The sequence below is a fragment of the Giraffa tippelskirchi genome, chromosome 13, assembly GCF_054371585.1.
Source record: "Giraffa tippelskirchi isolate mGirTip1 chromosome 13, T2T-mGirTip1v1.2.pri, whole genome shotgun sequence".
Classification (NCBI taxonomy): domain Eukaryota; kingdom Metazoa; phylum Chordata; class Mammalia; order Artiodactyla; family Giraffidae; genus Giraffa; species Giraffa tippelskirchi.
This window is the reverse complement of record NC_137287.1, coordinates 41,342,250-41,360,420: the sequence shown is the minus strand read 5'-3', so window position 1 is coordinate 41,360,420 and position 18,171 is coordinate 41,342,250. Positions and strand designations below refer to the sequence as shown.

The 18,171-nt window shown below is 65.5% G+C and overlaps 4 protein-coding genes across 18 annotated transcripts in view; 2 read left to right on the top strand and 2 right to left on the bottom strand.

Moving 5' to 3' along the window:
- Positions 1-294: 294 nt before the first annotated feature.
- On the bottom strand, positions 295-7,945 carry RGS11 (regulator of G protein signaling 11). Of its 5 annotated transcripts, none has more exons than XM_081558446.1 (17): positions 7,841-7,945; positions 7,374-7,470; positions 7,240-7,290; positions 7,030-7,136; positions 6,384-6,435; positions 6,210-6,268; positions 5,974-6,050; positions 5,776-5,857; positions 4,612-4,680; positions 3,793-3,822; positions 3,658-3,719; positions 3,436-3,549; positions 3,246-3,361; positions 3,059-3,146; positions 2,842-2,980; positions 1,094-1,176; positions 295-1,021 (listed from the first exon to the last, which is right to left on the bottom strand). In XM_081558446.1, exons 1-17 carry the CDS (start codon positions 7,901-7,903, stop codon positions 913-915), a joined length of 1,398 nt encoding a protein of 465 aa, XP_081414572.1. In that variant the 5' UTR covers positions 7,904-7,945; the 3' UTR covers positions 295-912. The 5 variants fall into 5 exon arrangements, with proteins under 5 accessions (XP_081414572.1, XP_081414573.1, XP_081414576.1 ...); XM_081558447.1 differs by having other exon boundaries at positions 3,793-3,816; XM_081558450.1 differs by lacking the exon at positions 3,246-3,361 and having other exon boundaries at positions 3,059-3,193.
- A 1,999-nt stretch (positions 7,946-9,944) lies between these two features.
- ARHGDIG (Rho GDP dissociation inhibitor gamma) lies at positions 9,945-12,699 on the top strand. Its single transcript, XM_081558452.1, has 6 exons — positions 9,945-10,372; positions 11,438-11,617; positions 11,688-11,771; positions 12,012-12,088; positions 12,169-12,232; positions 12,316-12,699. Exons 1-6 carry the CDS (start codon positions 10,300-10,302, stop codon positions 12,513-12,515), a joined length of 678 nt encoding a protein of 225 aa, XP_081414578.1. The 5' UTR covers positions 9,945-10,299; the 3' UTR covers positions 12,516-12,699.
- Positions 12,700-12,847: 148 nt separating this feature from the next.
- Positions 12,848-15,850, top strand: PDIA2 (protein disulfide isomerase family A member 2). The gene is made up of 11 exons (XM_081558445.1): positions 12,848-13,057; positions 13,639-13,845; positions 13,922-14,055; positions 14,130-14,267; positions 14,341-14,457; positions 14,533-14,658; positions 14,726-14,923; positions 15,010-15,130; positions 15,214-15,395; positions 15,510-15,620; positions 15,732-15,850. The coding sequence occupies exons 1-11, from the start codon at positions 12,850-12,852 to the stop codon at positions 15,771-15,773; spliced, it is 1,584 nt and encodes a 527-aa protein (XP_081414571.1). The 5' UTR covers positions 12,848-12,849; the 3' UTR covers positions 15,774-15,850.
- A 330-nt stretch (positions 15,851-16,180) lies between these two features.
- AXIN1 (axin 1) overlaps positions 16,181-18,171 on the bottom strand; it is a 46,594-nt gene continuing 44,603 nt past the window's right edge. For all 11 annotated transcript variants that reach the window (XM_081558395.1, XM_081558394.1, XM_081558392.1 and 8 more), the window contains 2 exons: positions 17,531-17,698; positions 16,181-16,896 (listed from right to left, as the gene is read on the bottom strand). In XM_081558395.1, the coding sequence (XP_081414521.1) occupies positions 16,770-16,896; positions 17,531-17,698 (295 nt within the window). In that variant the 3' untranslated portion in view covers positions 16,181-16,769. The remainder of the gene's footprint in view (positions 16,897-17,530; positions 17,699-18,171) is intronic.

Below are 18,171 nucleotides of genomic sequence, written 5' to 3'. Positions count from 1 at the left end.
GCACAGCTGGCCCTGGAGACCTGGGTTTAGCACCACCTGGCCCCCCAGAGAACTCAGGCATCTGTGTGCCACCAGAGTACAAGATTCTCGCTGGGTCTCCCCTGAAGCCCAAACCCCAAGTCTGCAGTCTGAGCTCAGCCCAAGGCCTGTGGACTCCGCATACGGGACCCTGAACTCACAGCCTCTGACACCCAAACCGCCCACAGCTCACTTCCTCCCTCCCCAGCACTCGCCGCCTCCACGCCACACGCACCCCCACCACGTGTACACACACCACCACTGGGAGCACAGCAGTGAGGGCTCAGAATGTGGGCCCGGAGGCCTTTATTTCTCTGCCTGAGGCGGGAGGGTGTGGGCCGCCCTGAGGGCGGTGGTGCTGCCCCTCCAAGGAGCAGCTGAACCTTCATCCCGAGTCTGGGGGGCCTCCGGGTGGGGGCCCAGGTGTCTTTCCCCAAAAGCTCTGCTGCCCTGGCCGTGAACCGGGCCCGGCTGTCAGCAGAGCAGTGATGCTGCAGACGTTTCTGTGCAGGTTTCTGTGCAGGTCAGAGAGAAGCCGCGGAGGCGGGGAAGCCGCGGAGGCGGGGAAGCCGCGCCCCAGCGGAAGGGCAGGTCCCCCTGCAGGCTGGCGCCCCCTGCTGGTGACCACCTGACCGTGCCAAGTCTCTGGCCAGGTGGGCGCCAGCACAGGACACCGGGAGCTGGCATCTCATCTCAGCGCAGGGCACCCCTGCCCTGGGAATCAGGCCCCAGACCAGCGCCCCCAGGGAGGGTGTGACAAGGGAACAGGATGCCACTGCAAGGCCGGGTGCTCAGGGCCCAAGGGGATGCCTGGGCGGTGGGTCTCAGCAGCTGCCAGGCCCCTGGGCGAGAGCAGCTGACGAGGGCCAGATGGTCCCCCCTCCCCCAAGCCCCCTAGGTCTCCCCATCACCGTCCGCACCCACGGGCTCCCCAGAGGCGGAGGCGGGAAGGAGAGCAGGGCTGGGGCTGGAGTGCCGGGGCTTCCGCCTGAACGGGAACACCCTGTGGGCGAGAAGGGGCCTGAATGCTTGGCCGCCAGCCCCCGCCCGCTGCCCCGGGCACTGCCTAGCTCACCGCCGCTTGGTCTCCAGGGGCACCACGGCCTCTGCCAGCAGGTCTCTGTACAAGTCTGACTTCAGGAAGCGCGGGTAGGAGTCCTGTGAGACACAGCATCCAGCCCTGAGCCCTTCCTGCTCCTGCTCAGCCAGCACTGCCAGCTTGCCTCTGGCTGGGCCTCAGACAGGTGCCCCCAGACCAGCTCAGGCTCAGGGAGACCGGCCCCCATCGAGGCAGGAACCTCCAGCGATAGGGACCCGCAAAGAGAGGGTAAGGGTGTGGGTCAGGATGACACAGGATTCAGTTAAAAGGGACAGGAAACTATGAACCCAGCTGCTTATGTTTTAAAAAGAAAAATAAATATGCATTTCCATTGTTAACTTCAGGTGGAGGAACAGGGATATAAACAAGATTCAGTTGAAGGGACTTTGCTTTGTAGGTTAGATTCTGAAACAGCGCGGATGTGTCACATGATTATAAAATAAATGAGTGATCCCCAAGCACTGAAATTGAAGGAGGGACAGGTGACGCTGGGCATCAGGTGGGCGACCTCGCCCTGACCACATGCAACCGAGCGTCCAAGGGGCGACAGCCAAAGGACCAAGAAAAAAAAACAATAAACAACTTTCAGTGACTTTGAGTGGTAGTGCCCTGATCCTCAGTTCAGCTACTGAGTGAATCTAGAGGAAAAGTTGAGAGATTATAACCGTACCACTGAGAACCCAGATTTTCAGAAGTGGAGTGAGGAGAGAGAGGTTAAGGGAACTCTATAATCGTGATTCCAAATTAGAAGCTTCAGTACAAACTCCTGGTGTTTTATTTAAAACATGCCCTGATTCTGTCCAAAAGGCCTGGTAACCATGACTACCCTTGATGCTACAGACCAGTCTGGTTTGCAGGTCACGGCTTCTGAACGCCACCACCAGGGAAGGCCTCGGCCTCGGGGAACTGCTGGCTCTGGGGCAGGATGGCCCCGTAGAAAGGAAGGAAGCAACACAGGTTTCACACACATCGTAGGACTCGAGAGCAGCCAGCCGAGAGGGGGCTTCTGCACCTCCCGTGAGATGAGGCAGCCAAAACCCATCCCATACGGTGAAAATGTGAACAGACAATGGCATTAAAAACATCCTGACATCACCAACTGCCCTCAGCAGATACCAGGGCTCCAACTGCCTAGTCTGAAAAGTGGTAAAGGAGGAACCAAGCCCATCTCTCCATCCTGTCTCTCCTCTCCGATCGGCACCGCTGGGCCAGCAACATGGAGAGGGGGGCAGTGGCGTGTGAGACCGTGGACCTGGCTGGGGCTGTCGGCCGCTTTGCCACGAGAAGAGGTGGCTGGCCCTGCATCCCTCCTGAGTGAAGAACACGCGGCCACCACCTATGCAGCAGCAATAAAGACCCAGCACAGTGAAAAATACAAATAAATTTAAGATCCCACGTGCCACAACCAGAGATCCTGCTTGCTGTACCTAAGACCCGGTGCAGTCAGAAAAATAAATAAAAATAAAAATAAAAAATACTTTAAAAATACAAAAAAAGTAAATAAAGAATACCATTGGCGTTTGGGGTGTGATGCTGGCCTCTGTGGCCACGTTGAAAGGTAAGAGGTGGGCATGTCCTTTAAGGGAATTTCCTGCAACATCTACAGACAGGCAATCTGGAAATGGCTTTCAAGTTGACGGGGGCAGTGGGCAGGAGGGACGGTGAGTCTGGACAGGCCTGGGCTGAAGTCTGACCCCAGCTCCCGGGGGGATGGGGACACCCACCTTCTTCATCAGCAGGTAGATATGCCGCTGGGCATCATCCAGCACATGGTGGTGGGGCTGGCTCAGGCCTGCCAGAGTCTGCTCCATCGTCCGGCTGTCGATGTTCACCCAGTGGGCAGCACCAGGGGCCAGGAACTGCCTGTACGGGGGTCAGGGAGCCTGGCGGATCAGGCCCGTGAAGCTGCCCACAGCCACCACCCCAGCCCGCGGCACTCACCAGTACACCGCGTCCACAAGGGCAGGGACACGGGCCTGGCCTCCGTGGCGCAGCTCCTCACAGGCCTCCCAGAAGCTGAGGTTCTCAGCTGGGGGTCCAGGCACCAAGTCAGGCCCCCTACAGGCTGCTGGGCACCTGGGGTCGGGGTAGGGGGGCTCGAGCAGGCAGCAGGGTGGGGGCTTCTCACCACTGAACTCTTTCCCGAGAAAGTCCATGAAGTGGGCCCGGCCCACAGGGTCTTCCAGGAGCTCCCGGAAGCTGAAGGCCCACTGCTCCACACGGAGCCTGGTGGGCACGGCCGCGCTGGGGGAGGGCGGGCGGGTCAAGAGCGTGAGGAATGGGGTGGGCACACCTGCACCCCTGGCCCACCTGCTCACCTGGGCGCATTCATGGCCCAGTAGGCATCGTCGTCTGTGACCCAGGGATTGCTGGGCAGGCACCCCGACATGATGGGGTCGTGCGGCCCACGCTGGCTGCTAAACTTCAGGTACCTGGGGGAGGGGCGGTGCCAGGGCCGCTGCAGGGCCACTGTGGGGACCAGGGCACACGGGGAAGGGTCTGGGCTCAGGGGTGCCAGCCGCCACCGCCATCCCACTCACGCCTCGAAGCAGGTGGAGGACTTCACCCGGGCTCGGCCCAGCGCCCTGCGTAAGCACTCGACCTAGGACAGGAGGCCTGTGAGGGGGCCAGGCCTGGGAGCCGCCAGCCCCCCATCCTCTCCTCCCCCCACCTACCTCCCGCCTGTAGAAATCCACGGTCTTGGTCTGCAAGGGGCCGGTGGGCTGCAGTTAGAAGGCAGGCTCCTCTGGGGCCTGATGTCCCAACCCTGTCCTGCCCCTCAGAGCCCCTGCCTCTATTGCAGGGTCTGACTTTTCAGGAAGCTCCCTGGGGACCCGAGTCTGGAGATGCTGCAGTGTTGACCAAGCCCTTGGGTGCTCAGAGCTGCCTGAGGTTCCTCAACCATCACTACTTTCTACTTAAACGTATCATGGGGAGGGGAGAGGCATGGCACCCCCAGGCCATCTGTGATGCCGACCTTCCCTCTCAGCTGACTTAGATGGAAGTGATAAAACCGTGACCATAAACTATGATTCTTAAGTCGAGAAGACCAGAAGAACCTGCCCTGTTGCGAGTGTCATGGGATCTGACTGAGGACTCAGCAGCAACCAAGTTCAGCCGTGTCTCCTGGTCCAGTCATGCTCTGGAGAGCATGGTTCTTTCTGCCCGGGTCCCTAGCCTTGCGCATGCCCCCCAAGGCCCCACAGACCCTGATGCTGCCCTGGCCGGGGGGAAGCCCCCCCATCACAGGGCCCGCTATACTCACTTACACCCGGGGCAGCAGGTGGGAGGCAAGAGAGAACGAGAGTTAGCAGGGGGCTGGGGTGGGGGCAGTGAGGCAAGAAGCAGAGCAGAACACCTGGAGTGACCGAGTGCTGGGACCATCTGACGGACAGGTGGGTGGGCAGTCCACAGCAGGCCCCCAGGGGTGAGGGGGTGAGGGAGGTGGGGGCATATGGGGTAGGGGGGCAGGGGCGTGCACGCAGGACCCTCACCATCGTCACTCGCCTGGCCGTGCAGGGGCCCCGCCCTGGCCCCTGCTCCAGCACGCTGGGGGCCCCCGGCTGCAGAGACGGGAGGAAGTGGGGGCACAGCTCAGGTGGACTGCTGAGACCCTCCTAACCCTGACACCGAAGCTCCGACCGTGTCACCCCCACCGAGAAAACGTCCTCAGAGGAGCCTGGGCCCCGTCTCCTGTCTGCCCACCCCTCCCAGGGCACCCTGCCCGCCCAGCCCACTCTGTCTCCTCTCCAGCCCTCACCCAGCTCCTCGGGTGAAGCCATGACCTGCCCCAGGTGCCTGGTCCTTCGTTGCCTGGGCCAGGCTCACCCCAGGCTCTGCGCTGCTCAGACTGGAACCCCAGGTGGCGCTGCTGAGTCCATGGGGTCCTGCCACCCCGCCCCCAGGGGCCTGTGGGAGGTGGCAGCTGCCCTCCCGGCTCATGCCCCAGGAGCCCTCGAGGCCCTCAGCCCGCTGCATGGCCTTGGCCACGCCCACGCCACCTTCCAGCCCTGAGCCCCAGACCCCTAGATGCACGGTTAGGGGTCATCTTCCGTGATGACCGGTGGCCATCACAGCTGATGGGCTAATCATGCAGGGTGCTGCTCCCATGGGGATGGCCCTCAGCACACCTACTGCGGTCTGCTGGCACTGCCCACACAGCTGATGGCCACCAGGCTCTCCAGCGGAGCCTCAACCCACCCTCTAGGCCCCAGGCCAACGCCCCAGGAGCTTCCAGCCATCAACCTCAGCCCCTCATGCTGCAGCAAAGCCTGGCCCCCACTCAACCCCACAGCCTCCAGGTGACCCCACCCCTACTCCCAAGGGCCTAAGGTGCGCCCACTCGCCCCTCCCTCAATGGCCTCGGGTGCCCCCCTCACCCATCCCAGGGCCTTCAGTTGTCCTCCAGCAGATTCCTTAGACCCAGAAAGAAGCAGGAGGGCCCTGGTGTGCGGGGAGGGGCGGCTCAAGCCTGGTCTTGTGACCTCTGGGTTGTGACGAACCACAGAAAGAGAACTTCCTGTCACCCAGCAGAACCCCTAAAGGCATGTCCTTCCCAGGGGTCAGAAAGGAGATCCTCCTCAGCGAGCACGTGAGGCTGCACACAGACCCTGGACAGGACCCCACGGCTGTGCAAGAACCACCCCCCCAGGGCTCACCGGGGGCCTGTTCACCAGCCAGTACGTCTGCTCCTGGCATGCGATGACCAGCCTGTCCCCCTTCCTGTGCTGCTTAGCTGCCCTGGGGGGGTGGGTGAAGTTGGACGGACATCGCGTCCATGCCAGCAGCCCCCACCCTCAGGTCAAGGCCTGGACAGTACTGCACGGGAGGGTGCGGGGGTGAGAGGGGGGCCTCACCGCAGCTGCTCCCGGGCCTGCATCATCACCAGGTCCCACGCATGGTTGATCTTCCTGTGCAGCTGGTGGTAGTGCTCCTGGGCAGGGTCGAGGTCTGCAGTGGGACACGCCCTCCTGCACCCAGCTCTGGGGCACAGATGCCCACCTCCCCTTGAGTCACCTCATGTGCTCCAGGGCCTCAAGTAGGGACTGGCATCCCTAGGCTGGGTTCAGCCTGAGAAGGGAAGGATGCCCACCTTCTCGTGGTCCACCAGGGCTCCCTGCTTTCGGATGTTCTTCTTGGTTAGGTAGATGGCTGGAAAGGCAAGCATGGGCTGCAGAGGAGTGTCGACTCCCCTCCCCTGCGGCCTCACACTGGAGGCCACCAGGCCCAAGGCTTCACCTGGGCTGGCCCACCCCTCCTCACTCACCATAGTCCAGCTCGGCAGCTGGCCATAGAGTGCTCGTCCAGAAATAGGGCGTCTGGTGAGGGGCAGGCACAAAGCTTTCTGGGACTTTCTGGGCCTTCCCCACCCCGAGAGTTTGTCCCCACCCTGTCAGCTCCCTTGGGAAGAGGCTGGGCCGGCTGGGGGGCGTCTGCAGACCACCCCCAGGCTCAGCTGACCACCTGCCTTTCCCTCCACTTGGCTCCCTGACTCTGGGCTTCCTGCCCAGGACCCTGAGACAGTTGCAGTGCTGGGGGCTGGGACTGAGGGCAGGCCCTGCCGGGGTCCCTGGTGTGGCCAGGAGGGGGCCCCATCGATTGAAGACACACACTGAGATGCAGCGCTCCCTTCTTCAGGGCCCCGGAGGGCGGGGGCGGGGGCAGGCCTCAGGAACCGGGTAAGCTGGTGGGGTCCTCTGCAGGGACTACCCCTTAGGGGGCCCTGCTAAAGGTTCCTCCCCTTGACCTGGCCTTTCTGTCACGGGGACACTTCCAGTCCAGGCCTTTTGGGGAGTGTTCAGCAGACCACCAGGCCTGCGGTCCTGCTCCAACCACAGCCCGGGCCCTCCCTGGAGTCCCCAACACGGGGGCTGCCACAGGGGGCGCCCCACCTGCTCCCAGTCCAGGCTGACCTGGAACCTATAGGGCGTCTCATCCGGCCGGAGCTCGAGGCGGCGGGGATCGCGCAGCGGGTAGAGGTAGCCGTGCCGCACGAGGAGGCTGCCCAGGTGCAGGGCCTCTGGGAAGCCAGGCGGTGAATTCTCAGGGGCGGGAAGAGCCAGCGGGCTTGGCCCCAACCTCAGGGCCCGTGGGGCGCAGGAAGAGCACCGGCCGCCCCTTACCCTCCTCCGCGATGGAGTACTTCTGGATCAGCCACTCCACGATGTCGCTGCCTGAGCGGCAGAGGCCGGGATGAGCTGAGGCCTCGGCGGGCTCCCCCCCACCCCGCCTCCGCCCCCGCCCGCAGCGGCCTCACCATTCACCGCGTGCGGGATGACGGTGACGAGCAGGCGCTGGCTTCGCATCCTCACGCCCTGGTCGGGGTCCTGCATGGTCACGACCATCCGCTCCATCTGCGCGGAGGAGGTTGAGGGGCTGCGGCGGCCGGGCTGCCCCACCCCCAGATCCCGATTCCCAGGAACCGGCCGGGACGCGCCGGATCAGTGTGCCCGGAGATTAACGCGCACTGATGGGGCGATTTCAGGCCGCGGCGGAGTGCGGCGGCGCGGGGCCGTGGGTGGGGGGCGCGGGCGAGGTGCGACTCCAGCCCCAGGGTCTCCGTCGCCCCACCCCGCTCGCACAGGGCCATCGCCCCTGACCCGCGGCCACACTCGCGCGTTCGCGTAGCGGCCACACTGGCGCGCACCCGCACTCACTGCTCTCCGGCCCCTCCCGGCCTCGCGTGCCGGGAAATCGGGGGGCGGACGGGACCCCTGCACCCACCTTGCTCAGATGCGGCCTCTGCGCGCGGGGATGCCCGCCGAGGGGCGCGGGGTCGGCAGCCATGGCGAAGGCAGGCCAGGCGCGTCGAGGGTGTCCGCGCGCCCCGCCCCGCTCCGGCCGCCGCTCCTCCCCGCCCCGCCCGCGTGTTCGCCCAAAGCGGCCTCGAGGTCTGGGGCTGGAGTTCGCGGGGCGTCAGAGCATCCGCCTCGAGGAGGCTCCCCTCACGACAGGAGAAACCGATGCCCGCGGGGACTTGCCTGCGCTTCGAGGCGGGGCTTGGCCCCACCTGGACAACGTGGGGGATAAGAGAGAACCGGGCTCAGCTGGGACGCGGCTGGGGGCGATTCAGAGATGGACGAGGACTCGGGGAAAGGCTGGGGCGCAGACACGGGAGAGGACTCTGGGAGGGGAATGTCTTGGGAGAGGAGACGTGGGGGAAGGAGGCCGAGGTGGGGGACCCCGGCTGAGGGTCTGCTGTGACCCCTCCTCCATGCCTCCAGGGTGCCTCCGGGCAACCAGCGGTGCGGGGGCTGGGTGAGGGGTCGAACAGCGCGAGGGGAGTGTCCTTGCAAGTTGTGACCCTGTGCCTGATCCACGCCGTGCTCCCGGGTTGGGGGACACTGTGCTGCTGCGTGGGGGTGCGGGTGGGGGTCCTTGAGGCTCGGGGAAGACCGCAGGCAGCACAATTCCCCTCAGCTGCACCGGGGCTTGAGGGCACTGTTGGAGAGCAGAGACCCCACCCTGAGACTGTGGGAGACTGTGGGAGGGAGCTTTACTGCAGAGAGATCTCAACACCTGCTCCCGAGGTTCGTGGGCATTCTCTGGGCTGAGGGCCCAGCTTGGCCATTTCTCTCCCTCCTCCAGCATCTTGGCTTCCCACACTCCTTTGTTGGGGGCCTTTCTAAAGTGTGCATACAGGTCTATTTCTGTTTTTTAGGTGCTGGGGGGTGGGGCAGGATGTTGGCGTTGCGTTGGCCTTTGGCCAGAAGCCTCAGTCATGGCGATCTGAATCCATTTCCACTGCTGGAGAAACCAGGTCCAGGATGAGCTGGGGAGGGGCCTGGAGGGAGCTCCTACCCCTCCAGGCATCACTCTCCCCTAGATCCCAGTAAAATCCACCCACCCAGCCCCACCCACACAGGTCGGGTCAGGCTGACTGCAGGCCTACCAAGCTGTCCTCTTCCAGAGAGGCTGAAAGCCACCAGAGGCCAGAGCTGTCCCCAGCCTGGGGACTAGTGGGCTCCTGGGCCCCCTCGGGAGGGGGGTGCGGTGGGATGTGACCCTGGAGGGGCCGAGAGATCCTGCCTCTCGGGAAGATCGTGGGCAGGTGGGCTCCAAGGGGGCCGGTCCTCACCCAGCTTGTGTGCCCTCAGCACCCATGGCCTGCTGGCCTCCTCCAAAGATAGAGGCTCCTTTGGGCAAGGGCAGATCTGAGTCTGGGGTGTCCTCAGAAAAGGGGTGGGGGACTCAGGGGTGTAAGGAAGCAGGGGGACTCCAGTTGGTGTTCTGCCCCACCCCCACGCTGACGTAGAGGGCCCCAGCCTGCAGTCCAGCTCACCCCACCCCCGCCCCGCTGACCCCCATCTACCTGCTGCAAGGTCTGTTTAGGCATCAAGACCAGAGACCCCTTCTGTGTCCCCACTCAGCTCTCCACCTCCCCATCCTGTTGTGAATCAGTCCCTTTTCTCCCCCCACCAAGGACAGGGGCTTCGGGAGCACAGAGCATACAAAGGTCCCTCCACCCAAGCTGCCCTTGCACAGCCCAGTGAGTAAACACTCGCATAGTAGCTGAATGCCTCACTGTGTGGGGGACCCCGGCCCTGTGTGTGGACGCTGGCCGGCCTGTGCTGATGCCGGCGAACCTCTGGGGTGCATAGCACCCCCAGCCCCCAAGGCTGGACACACTCCAGGGGTCCCCTCTGCCCAGAGGGAAGCTCCAGAGGGTGTGTGTGTGGGGGCCCAGGTGCGGCCTGCGCTGGCGGCAGGTAACAAGAGCCTGGGGACCTGTGGGGGGAACTCACCTGCTCCCCTCGGCGCCCCGTGCCCCACCAGCCCCGCCCAGAGGGCTTCCCCGGAGACTCCCCAGACTCCCGGCGGCGCCGCGGGGGTGGGGCCGTCCTGATGGCCAGAGCGGGGTGCAGGCGGGGCGGAAGACTGGGACCGTGACCGCGGCCGTGTGCGTCTGTGTCCGCGGCGGCCGTGCGGGGTCCGGGTGCGCCCGCGGCGGGGACGACCGGGTGCCGGAGCCGAGCGGGCGACACGCGCGTCTCTGCGGGGCTGCGCGGGGTCCGCGGATCGGCTGGGGGCGCGCGGCGCGGGCGCGGCGCTGGGCGCGGGGGGCGCTCCCGGCCGGGATGAGCTCACCGCAGTCGCGCCGGGGCTGAGCGCCGAGCCAGGCGGCGGCGGGGCGGACGGCGGCTGCTCGGCGGCTCGGCGGCGGGGCCGGGCCGCGGGCCACCATGCTGGGCCTGGACGCGTGCGAGCTGGGGGCGCAGCTGCTGGAACTGCTCCGGCTGGCGCTGTGCGCCCGAGGTGAGCGGCCGGGCCGGGGCCAGGGCGGCCACGTGGGCGGGGGGCTCTGGGCGGGGGCGCTCAGCTCGGGGCGACCGGCTTCTCCCCCGCGGAAACTTTGGGGGCGCTCGTGGGGACCTTGCGGCGCGGTCCCCTCGCCGCACTCTGGCGAGGGTGGGGGGCTTCTTCCAGGCTAGACAGTCATGGGGCAAGGGGCCAAGAGGGGGCGGGTCTGTTTGTGAAGGCAGGACCGCAGGGGAACCCTCTCCCCTCGTGAACCTGCCCCTGAGGTCTGCTCTCCCTTGGGTGGGGCTCGTGCCCCTTCGGGAAGGTGAGGAGCCTGCGGAGACTGGGGCGCAGTGAGCAGAGACTCAAAGACCCAGCCCCAGGGCACCATGGGAGCCAGCTCCTGGGACTGTGCGGAGGGCTGGGAGTGACCCCCCTTAAGGCCTGGGGACAGGGCTCAGCTGACGAGGTCTGGAGGCACCTGGGGCGGTGGCCTCAGAACATAAGCTGAGGGGTTTGGAGAGAACCACCCCTACTCTTCAGGAGCATCGTGTTGGGGAACCCCCCCGTGCCGTGGGGAGGCATTCAGGGAAGCCAGCTCCAGGCAGTGTGGCGGGGACCCAGAGCTGTCCCAGAGCGCTGTGGGAACGGGGCTCAGGGACCCTGCGGGGCATCGGGGTGCAGCCTCTGCTCCAGAGATCTCAGTGGTCACCGCTCTGTGGTGGTGGACCCCGGCCCCCCAGGGCTGCTCCCCATCTGGGCCCTTCCCTCTCCTCACCTTTGGCCTCAGTCAGGGAGGGGCTCTGCACAAAGGGTCGGGCCAGGGGAAGGCGGCTGGTGTCTCCAGGGGTCCCTTGCCTTGTCTCTGGGAGCCTCCTGCACCAACCAGGCCCCACCTGAAGAGGCTGGGTGTGGGTGCTGGTCTGTGTCTTCCCACCCACCCCGCTCCCAGAGCCGTCACTGCTTCCTCTTCAGTTCCCTCCTTTGGGCGGTGGGAGGTCCAGCTGGCCATATGGCAGACTCCAGCAAAGGCCAGGGTCAGCTGGCAGCAGCTGCTTACACAGCCTCCCCGAACCCCAGTCCTCCTGACAGACAAAGAGGGGGGGCAGCTGCCACCAGAAGAGGTGCTGGATGAGGCCGTGCCCGAGTACCGGGCCCCGGGGAAGAAGAGCCTCCTGGAGATCCAGCAGCTGGACCCGGACGACGAGAGCCTGGTCAAGTACAAGCAGGCCCTGCTGGGGCCTGTGCCGCCCCCCGTGGGTACGCCCACGCCCTGGGCCTGGGGGGAGGGCGGGGCAGGGGCACCTGTAGACTCCCGGTTTCTCTGCAGATCCAAGTGTGCCCAATGTTCAGGTGACCAGGCTGACACTGATGTGTGAGCAGGCCCCGGGGCCCATCGTCATGGACCTCACAGGTAACTCCCAGATGCCTGGTGCGACCCCGAGCCCCAGGCAGGGACCTCACAGGTAACCTCCTCTGCAAAATACGAACTGATCTTTGGGGTAGAGACCTGGGCTCATCACCGTGGACCTCTTAGGACCCAATTCTAAGTCCTCAGGCTGCAGAGCCCACAGATACAGGCCCCCCACGGGGGCTCCGGGCTCAGCGTCTCCTCGTCACAGGAGTTCATGCTTAGCTGCACTTTCCCTAACAGGGGAGTTGGCTGTGCTGAAAAACCAGGTGTTTGTCCTGAAGGAGGGTGTTGATTACAAAGTGAAGATTACCTTCAAGGTGAGGAAGCTGTCATGGGAGACACCAGCCAGCCCCAGGCCCAGCCCCAGAAGTTCCCTTTAACACTGTCTGTCCCTCAGGTCAACAAGGAGATCGTCAGTGGGCTGAAGTGTCTGCATCACACCTACCGCCACGGCCTGCGAGGTGAGGGCAGGGTGGAGGGGGCGGCGGGGGCAGTTCGGGGTGGGGGGCGGAGGGCAGCCCCTAGCGCCTGCATTCCCCTGCAGTGGACAAGGCCGTCTACATGGTGGGCAGTTACAGCCCGAGCGCCCAGGAGTACGAGTTCGTGACTCCGGTGGAGGAGGCGCCCCGAGGCGCGCTGGTGCGGGGCGCCTATGTGGTCACGTCCCTCTTCACCGATGACGACAGGACCACCCACCTGTCCTGGGAGTGGGGCCTCCACGTCTGCCAGGACTGGGAGCCCTGAGCACCCCGCCCCGGGGCCTCTTCTCACTGGCCTCCCCACGTCTATCAGCTGCTGCAAGGGACCCCTGAGTGTTCCCCGGCCCCTTAGTGACCAGACCCCCCCACCCTGTCCTGTCCAGGGATGCCCCTCCCCAGGCCTGGCACTGTGCCCTGAACAGTCCTATTAAACGTCGCTCTGTCTCAGAGCCCTTGGTGTTGCCTGTCTGCCTCCCCTCCCCGGGCGGGGGGGCTCCTGGCCTTATCTCTCCTGCAACCAGGCCTGGGTGCCACGTGGCGGCCGCTGCTTGGCCCCCCGCCCCCTTATCTGCCCCCGCCCCAGGGGCCCCCGCACTGCCATGGACAGCCAGCTCCTGTCGCTGCTGGTGCTGCTACTCGGGGCCTCAGGCCTGTGGGGACAGGGGCCGGGGCCTGGGGGTCCCTTGGAGGAGCCCCCCGAGAAGCCCCCCGAGGAGAAGCCCCTGGAGGAGGATGGGGTCTTGGTGCTGAGCCAGCAGACCCTGGGCCAGGCCTTGCGGGAGCACCCAGCCCTGCTGGTGGAATTCTGTGAGTGCTGGGCCAGCATGGCTGGGGACCTGCAGGGGCCACCCAGGTGCTCTGCTCTGCCTTCGCTGTGCTCTTGGGGCTCTGTCAGAGCCCTGGGGCGGAGCTGGGCCTGGGGTCCAGCCTCACGGTGGGGAGGTAGAGGTGGAGGGGAGAACCAGTCACTGTCCCCCAGGCTCTTCTGTGAAGGGCTAGCCAGCACTCAGGCTTACACATCCATCTGGGGTTGTACAGCCCATTCACACGCGGGAGCCACTCTCAGCCGGCAGGCCTCCACAGGCAGATGGCGGGAGCTGGCCTCAGGGGTGGCCATGGAAGATCCATCCTAAACCCACTCTCAGGACAGTGCTGGCCACTGCAGTCCCAAGCGGGTGGCCTCAAGGAGTCTGGCCTCCGGTGCTTGGGCTCCGTGTGGCCGAGGCTTAGGTGGGCCCCTGACGAAGGAGGTGTGGACTGAAAGTGTTGCTCCCTGCCAGATCTCAAGCGTGGAGCTGGCCCTGAGGTTGGCTGGCTCTGGCTGGGCCGGAGCAGGGGCTGCGGCAGGGGTGGTGGAGGCCTGGGGTGCTCATGGGTCTGTCCTCCAGATGCCCCGTGGTGTGGGCACTGCAGGGCCCTAGCCCCTGAGTACAGCAAGGCAGCTGCCCTGCTGGCAGCAGAGTCGGCCAGAGCCAGGCTGGCCAAGGTGGATGGGCCCGCGGAGCCAGAGCTGGCCGAGGAGTTTGCGGTGACAGAATACCCCACGCTCAAGTTCTTCCGAGATGGGAACCGCACACACCCGGAGGAGTACACTGGTGCGGGGGCGGGTGAGAGGGCGGGGGTGGGGGTGGGCGGCAGAGTCTGGGCCTCGACTGAGGGGAGTCTCTACAGGCCCCCAGGAGGCAGAGGGCATTGCTGAGTGGCTACGGCGGCGAGTGGGGCCCAGTGCCAGGCAGCTGGAGGATGAGGAGGGCGCCCGCGCACTCATAGACGCCGGGGATGTGGTGGTCGTCGGCTTCTTCCAGGTGCGCTGGGGGCCAGGGCCGGGCCTGGGAGCAGGGTGTGGGGCCTGGCGGCCTCACAGGCTCGGGCCCCTCAGGACCTGCAGGACAAGGACGTGGCTACCTTCCTGGGCCTGGCCCAGGACGCCCTGGACATGACCTTTGGCCTCACCGACCGGCCACAGCTCTTCCAGAAGTTTGGCCTCACCAAGGACACGGTGGTCCTGTTTAAGAAGGTGGGTTAGGCGGACTCAGGGAGGAGCTGGGGTGGGGGCGCCGGTTCCCGCTGACCCACCCGGTGTCATCCAGTATGACGAAGGGCGGGCGGATTTCCCGGTGGACAAGGAGCTGGGCCTGGACCAGGGGGACCTGTTGCGCTTCCTCCTCACGCACAGCATGCGCCTGGTCACAGAGTACAGCAGCGAGGTGAGCAGGCTGCCGGGCAGGTGTGGGCAGTGGGTGGTGCCCAGGGGTCTCCACGAGCTCCACCTGCCCCTGCAGACGTCCTCTAAGATCTTTGCGGCCAGGATCCTTAACCACCTGCTGCTGTTCGTCAACCAGATGCTGGACGCCCACCGGGAGCTGCTGGCAGGCTTCCGGGAGGCGGCTCCCCTCTTCCGGGGGCAGGTACTAGCTGGGCCTAGGGGCTGGGGTGGTGGGCTGTGGGGAGCCCACGCAGACTCCCTGCTGGCAGGTGCTGTTCGTGGTGGTGGACGTGGGCGCCAACAACGACCACGTACTCCAGTACTTCGGCCTCAAGGCCCATGAGGCCCCCACCCTGCGCTTCATCAACGTTGAGACCACCAAGAAGTACGCGCCAGAGCGCGGAGGGCCGGTGACCGCTGCCGCTGTCACAGACTTCTGCCGCACGGTCCTGGGTGGAGGGGTCAAGGTGTGCTGTGGGCTGCGCACGGAGTGGGTGGGAGCAGCAGCTACCGGGAGAGACCTCCAGTGAAACCCCTGGCCCTGTTCCCCTAGCCCTATCACTTGAGCCAGGAGGTCCCCCCAGACTGGGACCAACGGCCAGTCAAGACCCTCGTGGGCAAGAATTTTGAGCAGGTGGCTTTTGATGAGACCAAGAACGTGTTTATCAAGTTCTGTGAGTGTGGCTGTGGTGGGCAGTGGGCAGCGGGCGACAGGTGGCAGGGGCCCTGCTGGCTGTGCTGACGTGTCCTGTCCTAGACGCCCCGTGGTGCACCCACTGCAAGGAGATGGCCCCGGCCTGGGAGGAGCTGGCCGAGAAGTACAGGGACCACGAGGACATCGTCATCGCCGAGCTGGATGCCACAGCCAACGAGCTGGAGGCCTTCCCTGTGCACAGCTTCCCCACCCTCAAGTACTTCCCGGCAGGGCCCAGTCGGAAGGTGTGGCCTGGGCTCAGTCTGGGTGCTTCCACCCTTGGCTGAAGGTGGGCATAGCCCTGGAGGGTCAGCCTTGGATACAGGAGGCTGGGTCCCCAGACCACCGTCCCTTCTCAGGTGATTGACTACAAAGGCGCCAGGGACTTGGAGACCTTCTCCAAGTTTCTGGACAGCGGGGGCAAGCTGCCCACAGAGGAGCCTGCGGAGGTGTCCGGAGCCGCCTTCCTGGTGGGTGTCTGTCCCCAGGCTCCAGGCCTCAGGCCAGTCCTCTGGAGGGTGGCTGAGGGCAGCATGGGTCGAGGCTGTGGCATCCAGCTGGGTCTCTGTGACCCTTGCCAGGAGAAGCCAGGAAACACCATGGAGCCCAGGGACGAGCTGTAGCTGCCCGTCGTCAGCACCCACCCGGGAGCTGTGTCCGGGGCCGTGGGAGCAGCCTTGTGAATAAAGAGCTCTGGTCCTGGACTGTGTGTGGTTCCTAAGAAGGGCAGCCCTGATCTTGGTTTGGGCCGGATTTCAGCCCCCGGGGCCTCTACATCCTGGGTGGAGCCCAGCCCTCCTGATGGACTCCTGGGTCCAACCTGGGTCTGCAGCCCCACCGGGGCAGGAAGGAGAACCATAGCACTGCTGCTGTGTCGGCCCCTGCCCTCTCCCCCAAGGTGCCAGCGTGGCTCTGTGTCCCTCACCCCATCCACACGAGGCTGGGCCTGACCTCGTTTGGTGCTTGGGAGGCAGGGCATGCATGCCGGGAGCCTAGCAGCCACGTTGGACAGTGCAGTCCATTAACCAGGGAAGGTTCAAAAATGGTTTTATTTCATTATTATCCAAGTACCTTTGAAAAGATAATTGTACAAGTCAGCGCATGAAAAACGGGCTCAGGGCAGCCCCCCGCTGGTGCGGGACTGAGAAATGTACATATTTACAGGGGCCCTGGGGAGGGCGGCCCGGGACCCACTGAGCCAGCTCGGGCCTTGGTGCTCGGCGCCGGCCCACACAGTGGCAGGCCAGAGACAAGCTAGTTGAAGGCACTCGGTGACATGGACAATGGACAGAGGCCCCGGAGCCCCCTGCACCCTGGCTCTGGGGTGGGCCCAGCCAGGGCGGGCCACGGTGGGCACGCGCCAGGGGCATCCCCTTAGCAGCACGGGGTCGCTGGGCAGGGTCTCCAGGCGGCCCCATGGCGGGCTCCCTGCTGGTGCGGGCTCGCGCACGTCTCTGGGAGGAGGGGGCTCAGCGGACTCCCGCCCCCCTGGACACAGAGGGGCCGAGTGGGCCGCCTGGACAAGCGCATCGCCCTGCCAGCAGCCGCACGCCCACTGCACTCGTGAGAGTAGGCGGCCTGGTTTGGGCGCCTGGGGGGTGCAGAGGCCAGGCCGCCGGTCAGTCCACCTTCTCCACCTTGCCGATGATCTTCTCCTCGAAGACGGGCAGGACGGCTGTGTCCTCACGTACCTCCTCGAACACCACGCCGCACTCAAACTCGTCGCTCACTTTCTTGAAGTAGAACCTGTGGTCGGGAGCAGGTGCTGAGGGCAGCCAGGATGGCCAGCTGGGCAGCCGCCCCCCAGCACCCCCTGCAGGGCCCGCGACCTGGCTCTGGTGCCTGAGTGCCGGCGCCAGACACATGCGGTGACCACGTGCGGGGTCCCTGCCCCAGCCTCTGCAGGGAGGGGTGGGCGGGCTCAGGGTCCCCGTTCCCTCCACTGGGCTACCGCACGCACTCGGCCCTGGAGCCCAGGCCTCTCCAGCGGCCACACCCCCCAGGGGGGTTTCTCGGCCACTCAGTGGACAAAAGAAAGCATCCAGGCAGATGCTTCGTGGGCTGGCCCCAGACCAGACCCCACCTGCCCCAGCATGTTCCGCAGGCCCACCGAGGGGCCTCCAGGGTGGACCTGCAGTGGGGCCCTGGCTTCTGCAGTCCCGTAAAAACTGGCTGGTCAGGAAACCAAGACAAGGCCAGCTTGGGCCACACCAGTGTGGGTGCCCTGGTCGGCCTGGAGGACCTGGGCCCCTGAGCTGAGGCCACCCACGCCTCAGCTGGTGCAGGGTGCACGCCAGCAGCCCATGGCCTGGCAGATGGGGGCGGGACTCAACGGGACGGGAGCACAGAGATCTGGGCTGCAAGCCCCCTGGCCTCTCACCTGTAGTTGCCCTTCTTGGTCAGCAGCTCCTTGAACTGGCCCAGGGTGACCGCGCGGCCCCGTACCAGGGTCCGGTACGGGATGGGCTCCCCACAGAAGTAGTAGGCCACGACGATGCTGTCGCACGGCTGGGCACTCCCACCTCCCACCTTCCTCTGTGATTTCATCCTGGGGGCCAAGAAGCAGTGTGACCACTGGGCCTGGGGCCCTACCAGGCACCCCAGGAGATGACGGGGCAGGGCCTGCAGGGTGGGCTGCACCTTGCTCGAAAATGCCAGGCATCCACAGGCCCCGCTGCCCACCACACCCCAGCCACACCCACCCCCAGGGGCTTACCCTGCGCACTTCCACTCTGCGCCAGCCCGGACTGTGACACAGACACAGCCAGCCAGCTGGCCGCCGCCACCGCCACCCCCTCCGAGGCCCTGGTCTCACTGTGGCCTGGCCAGCCTGGGGGGCGGACCCACCACCCAGACCACGTGAAACGGGCGAGCAGGCTTCTCAAGAGGACCCCACGGTGGGCGCCTCTGCCAGGTGGCTCGAGATGGCCGGCCCCTGGCTCTGCGATAGCAGGCTGTCCCAGTGAAGCCCCACCTTCAGAAACGCCCCAAGGCCAGGGACTGGACAGAACCGCTGGACCC

What these genes read in the sequence shown, in the direction of transcription:
- RGS11 (XM_081558446.1), bottom strand. Translation starts at nt 7,903, where the DNA reads ATGGCTGCCGACCCCGCGCCCCTCGGCGGGCATCCCCGCGCGCAGAGG. An exon ending in GTACTCCATCGCGGAGGAGG is followed by an intron (nt 7,137 to 7,239) that starts GTAAGGGGCGGC and finishes CTGGCTTCCCAG; the next exon opens with AGGCCCTGCACCTGGGCAGC. An exon ending in TCTCGGGAAAGAGTTCAGTG is followed by an intron (nt 3,147 to 3,245) that starts GTGAGAAGCCCC and finishes CTGGACCCCCAG; the next exon opens with CTGAGAACCTCAGCTTCTGG.
- ARHGDIG (XM_081558452.1), top strand. Translation starts at nt 10,300, where the DNA reads ATGCTGGGCCTGGACGCGTGCGAGCTGGGGGCGCAGCTGCTGGAACTG. An exon ending in GCCTGTGCCGCCCCCCGTGG is followed by an intron (nt 11,618 to 11,687) that starts GTACGCCCACGC and finishes GTTTCTCTGCAG; the next exon opens with ATCCAAGTGTGCCCAATGTT. An exon ending in AAGTGAAGATTACCTTCAAG is followed by an intron (nt 12,089 to 12,168) that starts GTGAGGAAGCTG and finishes TCTGTCCCTCAG; the next exon opens with GTCAACAAGGAGATCGTCAG.
- PDIA2 (XM_081558445.1), top strand. Translation starts at nt 12,850, where the DNA reads ATGGACAGCCAGCTCCTGTCGCTGCTGGTGCTGCTACTCGGGGCCTCA. An exon ending in TCCTGGGTGGAGGGGTCAAG is followed by an intron (nt 14,924 to 15,009) that starts GTGTGCTGTGGG and finishes CTGTTCCCCTAG; the next exon opens with CCCTATCACTTGAGCCAGGA. An exon ending in TGTCCGGAGCCGCCTTCCTG is followed by an intron (nt 15,621 to 15,731) that starts GTGGGTGTCTGT and finishes GACCCTTGCCAG; the next exon opens with GAGAAGCCAGGAAACACCAT.